Genomic DNA, 20272 nt, shown 5'->3' with positions numbered 1-20272 from the left:
GCCATGGCCGCTGAGCCTGCGCGTCCGGAGCCTGGGCTCCGCAACGGGAGAGGCCACGGCAGGGAGAGGCCCGGGGGCCGCAAAAAAAAAAAAAAAAAAAATGTCTCCAGACAATGGCAAAACCACTGCTCCAGATTTTATTTAGCTTTTAGCTTGAATGCCAGGAGATTCTACAATTTTAGTCAAAGCTTGTAAACACTGAGTTCCTCTGCACAGCATTTGGTAGGGTAAGAATAAAAGGGAAGAAAATAAAGTGAAGTTGAGAATCTAAATGGGAAAAAAAGAGGGGCCCACATTTATTAAGTATCTGCTATATACTATGTGCCCAGCACTATGCCAAGAACTTTATAAAAAGCATCTCATTTAATCCTGACTAAAACCCTACTCCTAAAGTAGTAATAGCCAAATTTTATCAAGAGCTTAAAATGTGCCAGGCACTGTATAATACTAAATATTTTACATGAACTCATTTGTTTAATTACAGCATCAATCTCACATATTAGGTACCACTGTTATCTCCACTTCAATACAATGAAGCTCAGAAAATGAAATAATTTTCCCAAAGTCACACATTCACTAATTAGGTCTGAATTAAAATCTAAGTCTCTTTACCTAAACATGCTCTCTCTTAAAAAGCAAAACATTAGCACATCCTCTTGAGAGAGTAAAGATAAGAGCTTTAAAAAAACTCTGAATTCTAAGAAATATTTATTCTTCTGATGGTATATTTTAGTGAATAGGTGAGAATCCATGCCATTTCATCATACTCCAAGAGGTGATTAGGATCAAGTAAAAGGCCATGAACAAGGATTAGAACTATCCGTGATCCACAGGAACAGTCAAAGTTGTATATTCAACACCAGTTTACACAGAATGCATAGTAGATAGAAGTGCACCCTGAAAAGATGGGAAAAAACATGCCCAGAAATTTGACATATGACATCCCCATAATCAGCACCTTAAATTTAGGGATATTTAAATTAGAAATTTCCTGAAACTGCCTATGGACCATAGATTCAGAAATGCTTCTGTGATTGACAAAGTTTAGTCACTGCTCACCAAAACTGAATTATGGCACAGTTAAGGGCATCTTTGTGCAGAAATGAAGGGAAGACTGTGTCCCAACAGCTTGCACTGAGCATCAAGAAAAGCATGGAAAATGAACCTACTCCTTTCCATTGCTGAGAAAGCAATGGATCATGGTGAAGGGCAAGGTCAAATTAGATATCTGACTTACTCAAGGGCTAACTGGATACATCATGGACCTGAGGGCTCCATGGCTTAAGCTATTGTGGGTATTAACTAATCCTGCAGCTCCACATGGCTTCTATTTCATTCGTGGATTTCCTAGGTCTTTTAAGCTTCTCCTCTACTCCACATCAAGCAGTAATGCCACAACAAATGTGAAAGCTCTGGAAAACACAGAAAAGGAAAACCTCTCTGGAGGAATCTGTGTCTCCATACTGCAGGAAACTATGGTACGTAGCAGAGTGTGAATACCGTTTTCCTCTCCTCTACCAAACATTTCAAACAGCCCCACTTGCCAAAATCAAGCAGATACTAGAAGTGCAAACTAAAATAGTCTAAATGTTGTGGGATTCGCTTTTTTAAAAGTGATGGTAAGAAGCAGAAAGTCTCAAACAAGAATGAAAATAACATCTCAGTTTACTCCCTCACCTCCTCTGTCCATCACTAATGTTCAAAGAACTCAAAAGTTTAGAGTGCTCCAAGACTGCCAGCTGGGGATCTCTACATCCTTTGAATGTAGGGACTATGTCCCCTTCTCCAGCACAGAACACAAAGCCTGGCACATCATACATGCTTAATAAACATGTACACAATACTCACTGTTTGTGGACACTGTAGAAGTCCCATCTGACTTTAGAACCAAGATGTTTATGCTTCAGTGAGCAGTGTTTTTGTTTTTATCTCGTAGGCATTGTGGACTAGGATGCCCTGGATACCACAGAGTTCTCACAAATTTGTGGCCCACATCTGGGAAGTGCAGAGCCTTTATTAAGAGCCTTTTCAGCCTCATTGCTGGTCCCATTTCATCATTCCCACCACCCTTGTCCTGTTTCTCTCTAATGATCTGTTTTAAATTGTTTATGTTTCTCATGCCTATACCCAGCATGCAACTTGGTACTTTAGAGACACTCAAAACATATTGATTAGATTTCATCAAACATAACCCCTCTCTGAAATAAGACACTGCCCTTTTAATAAAAGAACAAATGAAGAACAAACCCTTCCCCTGAGGTGATCCTGAGAATTAATAGTTCCCTTCCTACCATCATAAGGAAAAGGAGGCTGACCAGTGAGGTTATCCAGCCAAATATACCCCGCCTACTGCCCCCACTCCTTCCCAAAGCTTTTATTTTTAGGGTGAAGGCCTGTCACTTTTTGCTTCACACGTGCCTAGTGAAGCATGGCTGAGCAAAAGCCCAAGAGTTACTTTCTCAAAACTTCTGTCCATCACGAGAATAAAAATGACTCTATTGATGTGAAAGATTCTGGAAGGGAGGCTAAGAAAACTTTCAGTTGCTTTCCAAAGAACTGGAGAGAAGATGCAATTGCTAGATCTTTGTGGTAAGGGAAAGGACAGTCAGGAGAAGGTGACAGGATCCAGGTTTTCTCAGCTGGGGAGACGAAGGGTCACGTTGTGGGGCCATCTCTGTATTTTCAATACGAAAGAGAATTTAAGGGAGTTGGGAAAGCACAAAGGTTTATTAACAAAATTCAGGATTAAGAAGAGAGATGTGAGGGCTTCCCTGGTGGCGCAGTGGTTGGGAGTCCACCTGCCAATGCAGGGGACATGGGTTTGAGCCCTGGTCTGGGAAGATCTCACATGCCACGGAGCAACTAAGCCCATGCACCACAACTGCTGAGCCTGTACTCTGGAGCCCGCGAGCCACAGCCACTGAAGCCCATGCCTGGAGCCTGTGCTCTGCAGCAAGAGAAGCCACCGCAGTGAGAAGCCTGCACACCACAATGAAGAGTAGCCCCCCGCTCTTTGCAACTAGAGAAAGCCCACTTGCAGCAACGAAGACCCAACACAGTCAAAAATTAATTAACTAATTAATTAAAAATAAAAAATTAAAATTAAAAGAAAAGAGAGAAGAGAGATGAGGGTCTAAATCTTCCCCTGAATGACTGCCTCAGAGTTTTGCTAGGTTTCTATATCCATATGTTAGGTACAAAAGAAAGAAGGACCTATAGCCATGGTAATATAAATATATATAAACAAATTTTGAGTGGCATTTAAGTGTCTTGTGTATATAAAATTATTATTTATATGTTCCTTTGTGTTATATATCATGCAGTTTAAATGTTAAATCTTTCCTAGCCCATACCTCCCACCAAGAAAAGAATGATCTAAAAACACAAGGATTTTTACCTTTTCAATCTACATTACATTTTTCCAACTAAGTGTTGATCACTTACTAAAGTTTTCATTTGTTGAAATGCACTCTCCAAACGTGATAAAATCATAAGATCACTAAATCTTTACCCCAAGTTCATACCAGTCTCATAAACATACACATGGCTATAGTTTGAAACAAAAACTTAGAATCCTAATGTAGGATTCAGCATAATGTCAAATCTCTTTGGACACAAAAACAAGGAACACGTGACAAGAGCCATCAAACAGGACTGTTCCTGTGAAAACCACATAACTAGTAATTTTACCCTCCTTAAAGTTTTCTTACTTTAGTATGTGGCACTTGTTTAAAGACTTTAGATCGTATGGACAAATGTGATATTCCAATAAAAAATATGTTAAAGAAAATTTATTGATGCTTTATGCATATTCATAATTTAATCCTCACACACCCTGCCAGGAAGGCTCTATTAACCCTACTATATACAAAAGTTGATTCTGAGGAGCCAAGTAACTTGCTTATAGAAACACAGTAACACAGTAACCAGACCTCTTGAAGACACGTCAGGGGCTTGTGATACTACCTTATATACTCATTAGCACAAAAGAAGGACCCATCAATAATAGAAGTAAATGAATGATTGACATATTATGACAGAATTTTCAAGGATAATAATAGTCTAGTGGGAGCCAGTTTATGTGTGTTGAAAGGTGGTGGGTGGCAAGATTAGAAAAAGCTAAAAACACAAGGGCAGAGAAATCTTTTCTCTACCAGTAACGTGGAGTTGCATTTCTAAGTGCCTGGCCCTGAGGACCCACACCCGATCATGTATGGGACACACCTCATCTGGCCAGTCCAAACGTGTGCATTTGAGACCCTGATGACTAGAAGCTTTAATAAAGCAGCTCCTGTATTAAAACCTTGCTAGATGGTCTCAAAAGTAATGTATATCGCATTGTATTTGGAAGAATCTTATATAGTGACAAAATTATTGTCACTGGCTGATAAATGTTTCTCCAAAAAAAAATTTAAAAGCCAAATCAATTCACAAGAGCATAAGAAAAGGAAAAACTCCATTTTTAATGGAATTCCATTTTTATTGAGACCATTTCAATAACTTAGTACTGTTAGCCACTAAAACTACTACTATAAACTCTCTTGGCACCAAAATATAAAGAACCCTGATGCATTCATACGCTAAATTGGCTCTTTTTTAATTCAACCACGAATGACTTGTCTTTAAATTTTTTTACTGTTTTTTTGAATCAAAGCATTAAAAAAAATTGTAGACATGATCTAACAGTGCTGAAGAAGAAAAAATATAAAGGTATCCCCTTACTGCTTTAAACTCTTTCAATCCAGCATCCAACCAGTAGAAAATGTATCATGGCAGTCATAGACCAATTTTCATACTAAGTTATAACTCACTGAGAAATTCTGCTTTCTTGGAGATACTTTCAGACCCTTAATGTTGTGCTAGTACCAGCTCTCTGCACTAACCACATTTATGAGTGTACTCACATTTATTCTTAGCTGATTAAATATGAGGTTGTCAACCAGCCCTTGTATGAGAATATTAAGTCTTGCTTATGATAAATGTCAGCATGCTCATCCTCCATTCTTAACTAATTGAAGAATCTTCCTGCTGTTTATAAACAAATAATCCAGTGATTACAGCACAGTTAAAAAAAAGCAAGTGCCAGTATACCCACTAATAAAGTCAGGGGCAAGAGTCATTCAAACATACTCCATTAGCAAAACTCATTCCATTTCTTTTATATTTTCTTCCTGTGAAATATACAAATCTAAACTGGTTCTGGAATCCAAGGTCCTACCCCTAAGCTCCCATCAGTATAGCTCAAAGTTCACCGACAGCCCACCTCATCTGTATCTCTACATACAGTTGCGTGAGTTGTGTACTGTACAATCCTAGGGGTACCAGTGACATTGTAAAACTCATAGATATCAATATTTAAATCACAACTTATAAACTGGTAGTAGCAGTAAAATATGTGGGGTTTTTTTCATAAAATCAGTGTATTATCACAATTTTTCAACAGAGAATAACAGTGTTTTGATGAGGGGGCATAGTTTTCTAATTCACATTAAAACACGAGATTAGCAGTTATCTTGTCACAAACCATTTTAATTCAGGTAAATCAATTAATCATTTGATAATGTATGTAACAAAGGATAGGAATTTTTTTCCTATTGGGAGGCACCTTACCATAAAGAGGGCAAAGACTTAACCAAGGGCCCACACAACTCCCAAAGAAGTTACTTAAATCACTTTTTTCCTCACTTTTTAAAAAGTTAAATGCATTGTTATATCAGTTTTGTCACTGTTCACATACAGACCAAGGAAGAGGTTCACAGAGATTTCATCTCCTCAAAGACTGATCTATAAATTAGGAAAATATATGCAAAAACATATCCAATAAGTAATAAAAAGAAAAACTACAAAGTTCTTTAATTCCATCTGTATCCAGAGAAGAGGGAGGGAGAAGAGAAGGAGAAAGGAGAACAGGAAGAGGGAATAGAGGGGAAAATATCATAGAGAGGTGAGGGCTGGCAGGCAGGGCAGGGAAGGAAAAGAGAGATACAAAGAAAGAAATCAGAGGATGTAAGTGTGTAGAAAAAATAAGGAGAGGCATATAGAAGAGATATAGCAAGAAAGATAGCAGGTGAAAAAATCAAAGAAAAGTTATTATGAGTGCTGGTTTAAGAGTAAACTGAATTGATTCTGCTTTATGTTTCCTTGCTTTATGGAAAAAGTTACCTTGTCAACATTAACTGGGCATGAACCATTTATCACAGCTCTTTATTCAATATCCCTACACTTTCTGAGATTCTTTTTTAGCAGCTCACCAGGGGTACAGCTGTCTTCTTGACTAGCAGCAAGATGACCAAGGTGATTTGGCTGAAAAAAATTAAGCCAAGCTGAAAATATAAGAGTAAGAGTTCCCTGAGATAACTGGCAGCTTTTGATATTACATAAACAGCTGTGGACAGATACAAGACAGAAAGGTTGACACTCTGATTCCACGGAAAAGTATGTTCAATGGAGAATAATGAACACTCACCATGCTTAGCTGTGGCAAAAGGAATCCACTGGAGTTATCCAATTGTTTTTTGGAGTCACCCAATTTTAATCAATATTTAAGCTATGAGTGAGCTATCAAAGTACATCTTGGCCGGATACCTAAAAACATTGTTTTAATCAGTGTGTGAGTTCTTAGGGCTTCTAGAGGCACTAGTTTGAATGTGAAAAGAAAAACCATCATGGTTATTTTACAGATCATTAAGTTGGCCTCAGTACTCCTCCTAGTACCACACACGCACACATACACACACACACAGAGTATCTTCTGGTGACAGTTTATCTCATTTTCCACAGTGCTCCTATATACCTAAGTGTGGAAAAAATTTTGAAGAATCCATGTCCCTGGTGAATGTTGTCATGGAAAACTTCAGGAAGTACCAACACTTCTCCTGCTATTCTGACCCGGAAGGAAACCAGAAGAGTGTCATACTAACCAAACTCTACAGTTCCAACGTGCTGTTCCATTCACTCTTTTGGCCAACGTGTATGATGGCTGGGGGAGTGGCTATCGTTGCCATGGTGAAACTCACACAGTACCTCTCCCTGCTCTGTGAGAGGATTCAACAGATCAATAGATAAAAGCAAAGTGGATGAGATCATTTTCTTTAAAGCTCAAATACTTTTTTCTTTCATTCTTCACCAAAGAACCTTAAGTTTGTAATGTGCAGTCTGTTATGAGTTCCTTAATATATTCTTATACGTAGAGCAATAATGTAAAAGCTGTTCTATATGCAAACATGATGTCTTTATTATTCAGGAGAAGAAATAACTGTTTTTTGTTGGTTGGGTTTTTTTCATTATCTTGGTTCAATGCTGGAACTAGTACTTCCTTCTCTCCTTCCACCAAAATCAGGCTCAGTTATTCATTTGCCAAGCTTCGTGGAGGTATATAGACATATCAGTGTGATAAGGTCTGTGCTCAGAGTGGTCAGATTTCTTGAAGATATTTCTGCAATATTTTTCATCATTCATTGTTTACTAAAGCTGCAGCCAAAAATATTTCTTTTCCTTACTCTATACTGAGCCCTGTAGCAAGTGAAGGTACCAGATTTCCTTTAGGACTTTAGGCATTTTCCTTGTATTTCTACCATATCACTGTAAAGAAGGGGGGAAACCCAGCCAGCTATTTTTCTTTTATTACTTTATACTCATAACTTTAGATTTTTTAACTGATTTCCAAAAAATAAGGTGTTTTCCTTAACCAATTCTATAATCTCTTCCTGTGCTTTAAATAGAAAGTGAACAGAGCCCTTTTCCATGTAAGACCCTGCTATTATGTGAGGAAATAACATTTACAAGGAGTTTCATTACCTGTGAACTGACAATGTTGAATAGATGCTCCATTACAACCTGGGAAAGTCTATGTTACTAAGATATTTGTGTTAAAATCTTTATTCCATTTCAATTGAACTGTTAGATGGTAAAATTAAGATCCTACTTGCTGGTCAAGACTGGTGGACTGATTTCAATGGGTAAATCTATTGTGGCAAATTAACATATTGGAATATTGCTTTGGGGAATGTATGTTTAAATTAATGAGTATGTAGTCTCTCTTTCTGACAAGTATTCCCTGATGGGATTTTAAAGCTATATGCACAGAATATTTGTCTCCTCTACATGTTTTACTTTTCTATTTACAGTTCCCTTTTTTGTTGTTAGATTTTATACACACTTTTTTTTCCTGACACACACTTGAACTGAATAACAGATTTAAAGGAAGCCTTTGTTCACATTGACATTCACTTCTTGTGTTTGGGGGTCAGGGGTGGGGGTGGGGGAATGAGGAATTGGTTTTAAACAAAAACATTCCGTCTTTTATTTAATATCAATATCAGAAGAAGAAGACAAACATCTATCTTTCTCATCTATTTAAGTACCTTTTTCTAATACAGTATCAAGTTATTGCAGAATTTTACAAATCATATTTGTGGAATGAATGGTGAAATTAATGTGATGAAGTAGAAAGTATTCTGCAATATTGTAATACATAGTTTGACTTTTCATAAACAAATAAATCCATAGGGTACAATCAGGACTTCAAATGTGTAATTAAAACTTAAAAAAAAATCCATTATATCAGCAAGATTTGAATACCTCTTGCACTCTAAGCTGGCAAGCCCATGGCAGGCCAAAAACCTATGATTCACTATTTTTAAGCTTATTTAAAGAGATTATAAAGAAAGTTCCCTTTTTAACACCCAAACACATACACACAATATTATGAATACTTGGAAAATATGATGGAAAACTCAATTCTTACTCTACCTTAAAAACATAATTCTGAAGATGATAGAGAAATCTTTGTGACTACAGAGCTAAAAATTTACAACCTTTAATGTTCCTTGGGCTTCCTTCAAGTGATCCAACGGTGAACCATATGCAAGTATTATTATATGAGTTACTTTTTATTTTCCTCTGGATTTTTAATTAAAGATTCCCAACTGATGTATCAGATAAGATTGTAGAAATCTCAAAATAATGACACCAAAAAGAAGTTAACTAGTGCCTTCTTGAATTCCAATAAAGCAACAGCCCCTTAAAGTAATTTAAATGTATATGCAATTAAATACTCATTATTAAAGGAGAAAGAACTGGGGCTAGTAATAATGTTTTAAATGCTTTGCATGTGTTAACTAACTTAATGTTTATGACAACCCTATTAGAGGGAGCACTATTATTATCCTATCCTACAGATGAGAATGTTGAAGCTCAGAGATGTTAAGTAGCTTCCCCAAGGTTACACAAACACTAAGATGACACAGAGCTGAGAAAGTACCCAGCTTGTAGCTTTTCCATTGTGGTAACCATTTACACGGCTTTGGGGTCTTTCAGATAACACTAATGAGGTCTGGAAGGGAAGCAGGACTGAGCAGACAATTTTCAAGCTGAATCTGCTCCACCCTTTCACATTTGCAGGAACTATAAGGAATAATACAAAGTATATCACTGACTTCTCTCTTAAGAATGAATTTGTAATCTGCTGGAAGGGTTGAGATAATACATACGAAAAAATAGAGAACAGCTAGGTCTTTAATCCACATCAATGCGGATAATATCTAAAGAGGGTTGGTATGAGGCTTAACTGGGAGGTATTAAGTAAAATGCCTAGCACTGTATATAGCATATAATAGATGCCTACCAAGTGGCAATTATTACTATTAATAGCAAAATGTATAAGTCATATTAATAGTATTAGTATAACCACTAGTAGTATATGGTCTCTTGGAGCTAGAATAGCTTAAAACATTGTTTTGCCCAAAACTCACACCAATGCATAAATCCCTTCTAATCCTTAGCAGGGATCCTCTAGCCATAGGGACAGTTACTACTTGAATCCTACCAGAAGTGAGACAGGTTACCAGTTAATAAAACAATGCTAAAAATTTTCCTGATAACAATTTGAAATCTGCCTCCCTATATCTACTCACTATATCCACACAAAACCAGATCAATACTCTTGTCACTAACTTATTCTATTAGTGTTATTTTATTTAAAAATGGAGGGAGGGTATGGAAAGAGCAACTTCCATTTGTTTAGAATATAAGACCATAGAAAATAACTCATTCAGCCAGAATTATGACATAAATGAAAATTTATAAAGGTAGCATAAGTGACATCAACTTTAAAAGGTTAATAATATAATCGTTAGAACCTAAACATTCATGAATTAATTAAATTGATAAGTTAGCTAAACCCTTTCATGCCCATGTGAATTTTATACCTCTCAAGTATGATTTGGCCTTCTGGAAAGTAACACTACCTGAAATTTTACATTATGTCCTTATTCAACTTTATGACAACAAACTAAGTTGTCTGACTAAGTAACCAGATTACTTAGGAGCATAGATGTTTTCCTAACAAAATGTTGCTACAATTGTGCCATGGGTTCGTCTTGGCTAAGGTACCATTCTCCAGTGCAATGCCAAGGAACTGGAAGGAAATGTCATTCTGTGCATTCTTGTAGTGACTTTATGAGCAAATGTTTCATTTAAGTAGAAGAGAAGTTGTTCTCTCAAATATAATCACTTAATTAGGGCTTCCAGACCTGTTCTTCAGCCAAGTTCTTCTAAAACAAATTTAATCCCCAAGCACTTGCAAACTGTAATATGACTTGTTACCAACATAGTATGAGATCAGGCTATGGAGAAAGCTTCAAGGTTCTCTCCCCAATCCCACTACCTATTAGCACAATTAGCAGTACCATAAGTTTTCGTAGGTAGAAGTCACAATATCTCTTCATAAACATCTCTCCTCCCCCTGCTTGGAGTCTCTCTCTCTCTCTCTCTCCACCCCACTTTCTCTTAGCTCTATTTCTTCTCTTGTTTAAACTCCATACACTGGCAAAGATGATCCCCAGCCATTACATGTTCACGAAATCTCTTGTGTCTATAATCAAAACAGGAGAAAAACCCAGCATTCATATCAGTCCTCAAAAATGCCAGTTCTCTTTGTATCACTTGTACACTACTGGGCCCATCCCCGTAATGACTGACAGCAGGGCATGTTATCTACAGGCCCACCAGGTGGGGGTCAAATAATTCCCCAGATGTAAACACATGTGTGTGAAATAAGAGAGGAAGGAATGCTGGGGAAGCAAAAACAGCAGATGCCCACTACAGGCAACTTGGACAAACTCATACCAGATTCTTCTGCCAACACAGCTTTTGGTTGGAGAAAAAGTGTCAAACATATGGGAAGGAAAAACTAGTGTTACTGAGAGAGTAAAGGAGTAAAAAGAACTGGCGCTCAAATTTTACCTTGCAATTTTTCTATGAGTCCTCTAATCATCTCATAAAATTTTTTTTAATTCTGGTTTTCACTCAATGAGAGATGCAGGAATATTTTGATTTCAGTCAGAGAGGTTCCCTTAGGGTCAACTGACACCATGCTAAGAGGAAAGAATTGATAGGAAACAGAAACAAGTTTAAAAGAAGGGAGGGTAGTGATAATATATGGGGAAAGGAGATTTGGAATTAGAAAATCTAATTTAAGCAACTATTGCTATTCATCAGTTACTAGAGAATTTCTCTGTGTTTTTCTTAAGGGCCTTCTCCTTCGAGGTTAATAAATACCTATTTAGACTAGCACAGATTCTGTTGTCCCATTTATTGCTTGTTTTGGAGTAAATTCATTTAAGGAGCATGTGAAGAGATGAATGGGTAGGTTCTCCCTACCCCTTAGGTTTTTCACACATCATAACATTTAAGAAAACGGTTCCTTCTTAGACCATGAAGTGAGAGAGCTGGTCACAGGGACAGCAACAGGAAGCATCACTCACCATCTGCAATACTATGGTGACTTCAACATCTAGACATCCATATAATACCCTCAACTTAGGTCTGTCCAAACTCATCAGCCTCCTCCAGTTAGAGAATCATCAAAGCTCTGCTCTTTTATTTGCTGCACTAAAGTCCAGCAGCAGTTTGTAAGGCAGCTGCAAACTCTGACACTTAGCTCCTTCCCATGGTGAGCAAACAGACTGTCCTGGTGCCATCCTTGAGCATGAAAGAAGTATCATTTCAGAAAAATTAACAGTATCTGTCTCTAACCAAAAGCATTCAGCTGCTGTAGCTGACATCTAGCAATGCTGAGAAGAAAGCAGTGATTGGGGACTCATACTACATGTAAAATATATTCCTTCCTTTCCAACAGTTCTGACACATACAGAATTTGGTGCAAATATTACGCTTAGGTCCATCTCTAGAAAGTCATAATCAGCTGGGAAATTTCAGCTTTTCTAGAAAAAGAGAGTGCCCTAAATACAGCTTGGGCAACTGTTAATGGAAATCCCAGGAGCCAGGTCCAGCTCAGCCAGTCGAGGCCACGCAAAACAAACTGGTTTGTTGCTAACACCAACAAAGAGGCCTTCCAACTCTCAATTTCTTTGAAAATGTCACACTATCTGGCTGAATAAATAACCCTTGAATTCTAACAACACTCAAGTTATCCTGGCAAACATCCAAGACTATTTAGAAGATTCTACTTGGTGTCTGTGAGAAGTCACATGTCCAAATCATCCAATAGTGGAAATCAGCAACTGTCTCCGCTTTTAAGAATGAAGTCTTTTAATAGCTGAGTAGCCTCAGAAACTCCCAGCATTTACCACTAAATTCGAAAAACCCATTGAGACTGGAACAAAGGGGCCCTCTGGAAGACCAGGTAAAGCCAGCAGTTTACTTTACCTCTGATATCAGTGTAGTTTGTGGTCCCTGAACAGCAGCCACTGGGCAAACTACAAGCTACCTTCACATGGTCATTCCCCCCATTTCCACTTCTATTTTGTGTAAAGTAGGAAATCAAACCCAACGCAACCCTGACATTGGTAGGCATCAAGGCCTGCTAAAAGGAAGAGGCTTTCATTCAGCAATAGACGTAGACCAGCCTGATGTTCTACTTTTATTTAGGAAAATTTACATCCCATTAAATCCCATTTAATTTACATGTAAATTTAGGAAATTTACATTTCCTAAATTTTATTTAGGAAAATTTACCTAGTAACAGTTTGCTGCTGCAAATGACTTGGATCATGGAGTGAAATGGCCCTTCAAGTCTCTTTCCCACTGTCATCCCCACACCTCTTATGCTTCAGCCATCTAATTAATCAGTGGTCATCCCTAATGTTCTAAATTATTTCACACTTCTGGGCTTTTGCATTTACTGTCTCCTCTGTCTGAGACTCCTTTCTCTGATCTCTCTTCTACTCATCCAGCTAACTAATACTCATTCTTCAAGATTAGCTTAAACTTCGTCTGCACCAGATGATTCAGGTCCAGAGTAGATGCCTATCTTCTGTGCTTCAATAACATCCCATTGCACCCTTCTATAAAAACACTTATCACACCACATGATAGTCGTGGTTTACTTCTCTAGTAGTCCTACAAGTTTCTTGAAGACATGGATTTATTTTATTCATCTTCATTTTATTATGTGTGTATATTCTCAGCCCCTAGTACAATTCCTGGCATATAGGAGGGCTCAATAAATGATACTTAAATGAATAAACAAATAATTGAATTACTAATAAAAAGTAGGCAAATTAAGCAGATTTCTCTGTATTGTGACTTGAATATCTTCCCAAAGAACAAAAATACCTGAAAAGCCACCAGGAGAGATCAGTACCTTTCAGTGTAGATTCTTGTGACCTGACAGTAAAAGTGCAGATGGCCCTGAGCAATGCTGGCTTTCTCAGCCAATAATTCCTCATCACACTAAAGTACCCTATAACCATCCATCACCCCAGAAACATAAGAGCGGAGCTATAGAAGAACATAAAAGGTAAATTCTGATAAGAGACAATTGGAGTCTTAAATTTACAGAATGGAATAATGCCCAAGAGGGGGAAGGTCTAAATAAATGATTAGCACACAGGCTTTGGGAACATTCAGACCTGAGTTTGAATCCTGATTCCACTACTCACTAGCTGTGAGATTCGGGAAAATGTATTTAACTTACCGTGCATCAGTTTCTTCATCTGGAACACAGGAATAGTAACACCCAAATCATAAGATTAAATGAGATAATATATAAAATGCTTATCAAAATGTCTAGCACATAATAAACACTCATGAAATGACAGCAATTGTTTCATGATGATTAATAATAAAAGGCAGGGGACTTCCCTGGTGGTGCAGTGGTTAAGAATCCGCCTGCCAATTCAGGAGACACAGGTTCGAGCCCTGGTTCTGGGAAGAGCCCACATGCCACAGAGCAACTAAGCCTGTGCACCACAACGACTGAGCCTGGCTCTAGAGCCCGCGAGCCACAACTACTGAAGCCCACGCGCCTAGAGCCCGTACTCCGCAACAAGAGAAGCCACTGCAATGAGAAGCCCATGTACCACAATGAAGAGTAGCCCCTGCTCTCTGCAACTTAGAGAAGGCCCACGCACAGCAAGGAAGACCCAACGCAGCCAAAACTAAATACATAAATAAATAAACTTTTTAAAAAATAATAATAATAGTAAAAGGCAGAGACTATTATCATTTTTAGAACCGGGAACTGGAAGTTTTGAGGCAAAGAATCAAAAAATGAATGCAAGTTGGGTAATAAAGATTAAGACAAGCTTCATCCCTCCTACAATTTTTCTGAGGACTGGCCCCAGCCTCAGCACTTCCAAATGAAACCTCATAACTAAGGTCAGTTCCTGGGACATTTGAAAGCATTCCTGTCAACAGAGGAATGTAGATGGGGAGTCAAGAGATTGATTTGAGATATTATATCACATGCTCCCTAGTTTCTTTGGAGGAGAAACTTCTGAATAAGATTCTGTTCACTCCCCACAAGTGGTAAGAAAAGGGATTCAGTCCTCATACAGAACCTCATCTAGGCAGTGTGTGAAATTCCAGAAAACTTCTTTAAAATGGAGGCATAAGAGGCTGAGTGAGCAAGCATCTGAGTTTAAGGGCTCCAGAGAGCCACCCATAAAGGAAACAAGGGGTGCAGGGAGAGACTCAGAGGAGGAGGAAAAAGTGAATGTATACACTTAAACCAGAGGCACTAAGACCAAGGCTACATTCAAGGAGTGCCAGACACTCAATCCAATTCCTGTTTCTTGCTAGAAAAGAATGGAGGAACTGACTCTGATTAACCACACACCTTATCCAAATATATTGACATTTTTACACAAAGGATTACCAGGCACTTACTTTAACTTGAGACTAAGGACATAAACATGAACTATCAACTCAGAAAATGAAAATGTTTATCCCTTACTTTCTATCTCCAATTTCCAGCAAACTGGAAAGAGTAAGAAGAAAATGACCTAATATGTGGCTAAATAGCATCACACTGGAAACATTTTTATTCTCCACTGCACCCCCAAAAAAAGGATGGCTATAAGTGGAACACTTCCAACCCTCAAAAAAAAATAATGTGTATACTCTGGAGATCTGGTGTGTCAGGAAAGGACCACAGTGCTTAAGATATCTACACACAAACATACACACTCGCCCTTCTGGAAGAAATAGCTTATTCAAGTTTTTTACCAGGCAGGGCTCATCTGCTTCCTAACTGAGTCATTATCATGTAGTGGCTCTGTTCTAGAAATTTTAAAGGGAAGAAAGTGGGGAGAAGGTAGAGGACAGAAGTTCCAGAAACTGTTTCTTCTCACAAATAAGTTATAACCTGATTTCTATCGCAATTAAGCCAGAATAGCAAACTGGTGTTCAGAGAAAAGGTGATGTTTTTCTGCCTAAAATAAAACCACTAATATACCCAGACATCAGCATAATTGACCGGAAATTAGTTAAAACAGCAGAGAGCTGAAAAAAACAAAACACAGAGGGTGTCCTGCCATCATCTGGGATCATTTTTCCCCCATCGCTTACCACATGCTTAAAGAGGTGGGAAAGCAAATTGCCAACCACAGCAGAACATGACAAGCCCCCTGCTGCTCTCTGTGTCCACGAGCTGCTCCTTCAGTCTGTTCAACCAAGTTCTGGCTGCGGCTGCCCCAGGGATATTACAAGGGCTTGACTCATTTATACGTATGTCACGTTGTCAGGGGTTTCTCCCAAACAGGTAAAATATGCCACAAATCGTGTAATAAAATATGGCACAATTTGTCACATTTGCAACATTTCCAAATGTCAGTGTCATCTCCCTTGCAAACAAGAGAGGGAAGTGGGTTTTAAAAAATCTGGCCAAAAATGGTTCTGCTCTCTGTATTAAGAGGTTGTTCTGTGGCAGGGTCCTTTCCTGGCATGACTTACAGTACTGTTTTGGGAGTGCTCTCACCAGAGCATAAAAGGAGGAAGAGAAAAACCTCAGGAAGATTCGCTGTAGGCACTGAAGATGTCCAGTGAATAAATGTGAATTATTACTGCCTAAAACTTAATTTTACAGAGTTAGGCTAGATGCTTAGCACATGGTCAAAAATAATGAAAAGGGAGATTACCATAGTGACAGGTGATGCAAAAATGTGATGCAAAAATGAAAGGATCGAGAAAAACGACCAGGCAGTAGCAGAGCCTCTGAGAATTCACCTGCAAAGCAAGCACTGCCTTGACAAATGGGATTTGGTGTCATCTATGCCTGTGTCCCATTGCTATGTTAAACATCTGTCCAAGTATCAGTAAACTAGTAAAAAATACAGAAAAGAACATTATACATCATGATTTGACATATGTCAGATTTCTATAATATAACAGAGACATATAACATGAAGAAGATATTATACCTTCTTTTAAAAAGAACACTTGTGGAGAGGCCCTATGTCACTTGGTATAGGCATTCAAATGTATTTTGGGGGGGGACAGTGTGGTGTGATGAGAGAAGCACTGGACATGGAGTCAGTGGACCTACTCCTTGCCTCAGCTCTTCCTCTTTCCAGCTAAGAGACAAGCCCCCTAACCTCTCTCCGTGTCTTGATTTTCTCCCTTACAAGGTGATGGTGAAAATAATACCTTTCCTCCTCACCTCAGATGGTTATTATGAAGATTAAATGAGATTATGTGCTTGAAAATATTTCATATACTTTGCACAGCTTTTTTCCCTTTTCCCAAGGAATTCCAACCATGCCAATGGCTTTAACACCTTCAAATATCAACTGATATTCCAAAATTTGCATATTTAGCTGTGGGCTCTTTCCTAGGTCTCAAAGCTCTATCTTTATTTGCCTCTGGATATCTCCACCTGGGGAGTCTTCAGGCATTTACAACTCAATATGTCCAGTGGAAATGGCCCTCTTTCTAAACCCACGCAAACACTTTTGCTCACACGTACCCCCACCCTCCCTGCCATTCACACTGAACCTCTTGCTTTCCTCGGTACATGATCCAACCACACTGTCACCATGTTGCACTGACCCTATGCCCTAAGCATCTGTGAAGTCAGCCCCTTCTTTTCTATCCACACTGTCACTCTCCTAGTAGCTATAGCCTCAGAATCAGTCTTCCTACTACCAATCTCTCCACTGCCCCCACCCCGCCTTCTCTACACCAGAAGGAACTTTTACAAATGGATATCTGATCATATCCCACCCTGAGTAGAACTGTGAAATGACTTCCTGTTGCCTTTGTGATGAAGCTCAAATACCGTAACTTGACCTACAAGTGCTTCATGAATTCATCCCACGTTCCATTTCCAGCCTCATCTTCCCCTACCCACATCCCACTCCCCAAGCCATCCTGTTCTAGCCATACTGAACTATTTCTTCAAACACACCAAACTTTCTCAAGCCTTTGTGCCTTTGCCCCTGCTCTCTGCCTAGCCTTCCTCCTAGTGTCAGCAGAGGGATTGGTAAAAACATGGACTCTGGAAACCAAATGCCTGGGTTCATACCCTGTCTCTGCCCTGGGCATGATACTTGTCTTATTTAGGGTTCACCCAAAAGCAGACTCTGAGACAAAGAGTCAGCAGTTTATTTGGAGGTTCAGAAAATACCAGTAGGGGAGTGGGGAAGTATACAACATGATGATTTGATGCATATATATACTGCAAAATAATTACCAACAATAGGGTTAGTTAACACCTTCATCACCTCACATAATTACCATTTTGTGTCTGTGTATGGTGAGAATATCTACAGTCTACTTTATTAGCAACTGTCAAGTATATAACACAGTATTGTTAACTATAGTCAACATGTTGGACATTAGATTCCCAGAACTTATTCATCTTATAACTGGAAGTCTGTACCATTTGACCAACATTTCCCCATTTCCCCCACACCCCAGTCCCTGGAAATTACCATTCTACTCTCTGTTTCTGTGAGTTCAGATATTCTAGGTTTCACATATAAGTGATGTCATACAATATTTGTCTTTCTCCGACTTACAACACTGAGCATGATGCCCTCAGGGTCCATCCATGTTGTCAAAATGGCAGGATTTCCTTCTTTCTCATGGCTAAATGATATTCCATTATATATATATTTAATATATGTATATAAAATATATGTATTTTATATAAAATATATATATATATATATATAAAATGGATCTAGAGTCAGGATTTATGGGCCTAGGAATTGAGGAATAGAAATGGGAGTAGCACCATTCACTATTAGCCCTAATTATCCACTAGCAAATTTTTGCTTCTCATCCCCATGACCTCCCATCCCCAGCAGACTTCTGCTCTGCTAGTCTAAAGGTCTAAGTTTTAAAAGGAGGAATGCTTGAAGTATCTGAAATACAACCATGATTAAGACATAATATCATACGTCACATCTATACATATATCTCACATCTTCTTTATCCATTCAACTGTAGCCAGACACTTAGGCTGTTTCCATATCTTGGCTATTGTGAATAATGCTGCAGTGAACATGGGAATGGAGATATCTCTTGGAGATCCTGATTTCATTTGCTTTGGATATATACCCAGAAGTGGGATTGCTGGGTTATATGGTACTTCTATTTTTAATTTTTTGAGGAAACTCCATAATGTTTTCCATAGTGGCTATAAGATACTCTCCTAGCTCCAAAGCATATTCCTATCATGGCATTTGCCATATTCCTTTTGACTATTTTTTATTACATTTTTATGGGTCTTTCTTTTCTATCAAGCAGCGTCTTGAATGGAATTCTTGTCAAATTCTATGCCTAGGACTTTCCTCCACCTGTCAATGCAGGGGACACGGATTCAAACCCTGGTCCAGGAAGATCCCACATGCCACAGAGCAACTAAGCCCATGCGCCAAAACTACTGAAGCCTGCACGCCTAGAGCCCATGCTCCACAACAAGAGAAGCCACTGCGATGAGAAGCCCGTGCACTGCAACAAAGAGTAGCCCCCACCCACTGCAACTAGAGAAAGCCCACACGCAGCAATGAAGACCCAATGCAGCCATAAATAAATAAATAAATTTATTATTAAAAAAAAATTCTATGCCTAGCACAAAGTGAGCACTCAGTGTTTGTAAAATTGAGTTGAACTAAGTTGTCTTTCATAAAACTTGTTTTCTCTTTATGCCAAGAAAGGAAAGAAAATGGGAGTTAGAGCTAGAAAAAGAAGAGAAAGGAGGTGTGTATTCAAAATGCATTAATAGTAGGGGCTCAGTTAGTATTTTCCGAATAAAGTAATAAGAGACTATGAAATGAGCACTAGTACGTATCAGGCATTATGTGAAGCACTTAAAATACAACAATGATTAAGACAAAGTCCCTGCCACAAAAAAGAGTACAGAGGGAACACACAGATTAATGAATAAAAGGAATAGATATCACTGAGTTAATAGCGGTAGGGAAGAGACAAGGACACCCAAGGATAGTCACTGGTTCAGGTCAATGCTCTTTAACCAATTTACAAGTGCTAAACAGCCACAACCAAAACTGGCCTATACTCTGAAGTTTGGGGAACTTCCCTGGTGCCTTGATAGCACATGTTTCCTACTTGGATACTAAATACTTCCAGTTCTATGAGGTCAACTCTATACATCAAATAAGACTACACGGAAACAACCGCTACTAGGGGCGTCGCGCCGAGGCCGTCCCGCCCCGGTCTCTACGCCCGGCCCGATTGGCCTCACGGCGCTGAGGCCCGCCCCCGCTTGCACGGCCAGCCCCGGAGGGGCGGGAGGGTCCGGGCGGTGGAGTCGCTGTGTCCCGGCGGCGTGGTGTGGAGCACCCGCCGGGGCCGCGGGTACAAGCGCCCCGCGGAACTGCTACTCCCAGAGCAGCCCGGGCCCCCCATCTCCGCCCCGCCGCGCTCTCAGGCGCCGAGCACTACAACTCCCGGCACGCCGTGAACTTGACGGCCGCGCCTCCAGGGTGGAGTCCGGCCCTCCCGGCCGCCCCGCTCTCCCACCCAGTCCCCGCCGCTCTCCTGGCCGCGCGCGGAGCGGGGA

At 39.3% G+C, this 20272-nt stretch overlaps 1 protein-coding gene across 1 annotated transcript in view; it reads left to right on the top strand.

The window, feature by feature from the left end:
- The window catches only part of KCNMB2 (potassium calcium-activated channel subfamily M regulatory beta subunit 2), a 250759-nt gene extending 242204 nt beyond the window's left edge, over positions 1 to 8555 (top strand). The window contains exon 5 of the mRNA XM_007451623.1: positions 6781 to 8555. Coding sequence (XP_007451685.1) covers positions 6781 to 7065 — 285 coding nt within the window. The 3' untranslated portion in view covers positions 7066 to 8555. The remainder of the gene's footprint in view (positions 1 to 6780) is intronic.
- Positions 8556 to 20272: the final 11717 nt, after the last annotated feature.

This window comes from Lipotes vexillifer, unplaced genomic scaffold (assembly GCF_000442215.2).
Source record: "Lipotes vexillifer unplaced genomic scaffold, Lipotes_vexillifer_v1.1 scaffold1212, whole genome shotgun sequence".
Taxonomy (NCBI): Eukaryota; Metazoa; Chordata; class Mammalia; order Artiodactyla; family Lipotidae; genus Lipotes; species Lipotes vexillifer.
This window is presented reverse-complemented; position numbering and strand designations above follow the sequence as displayed.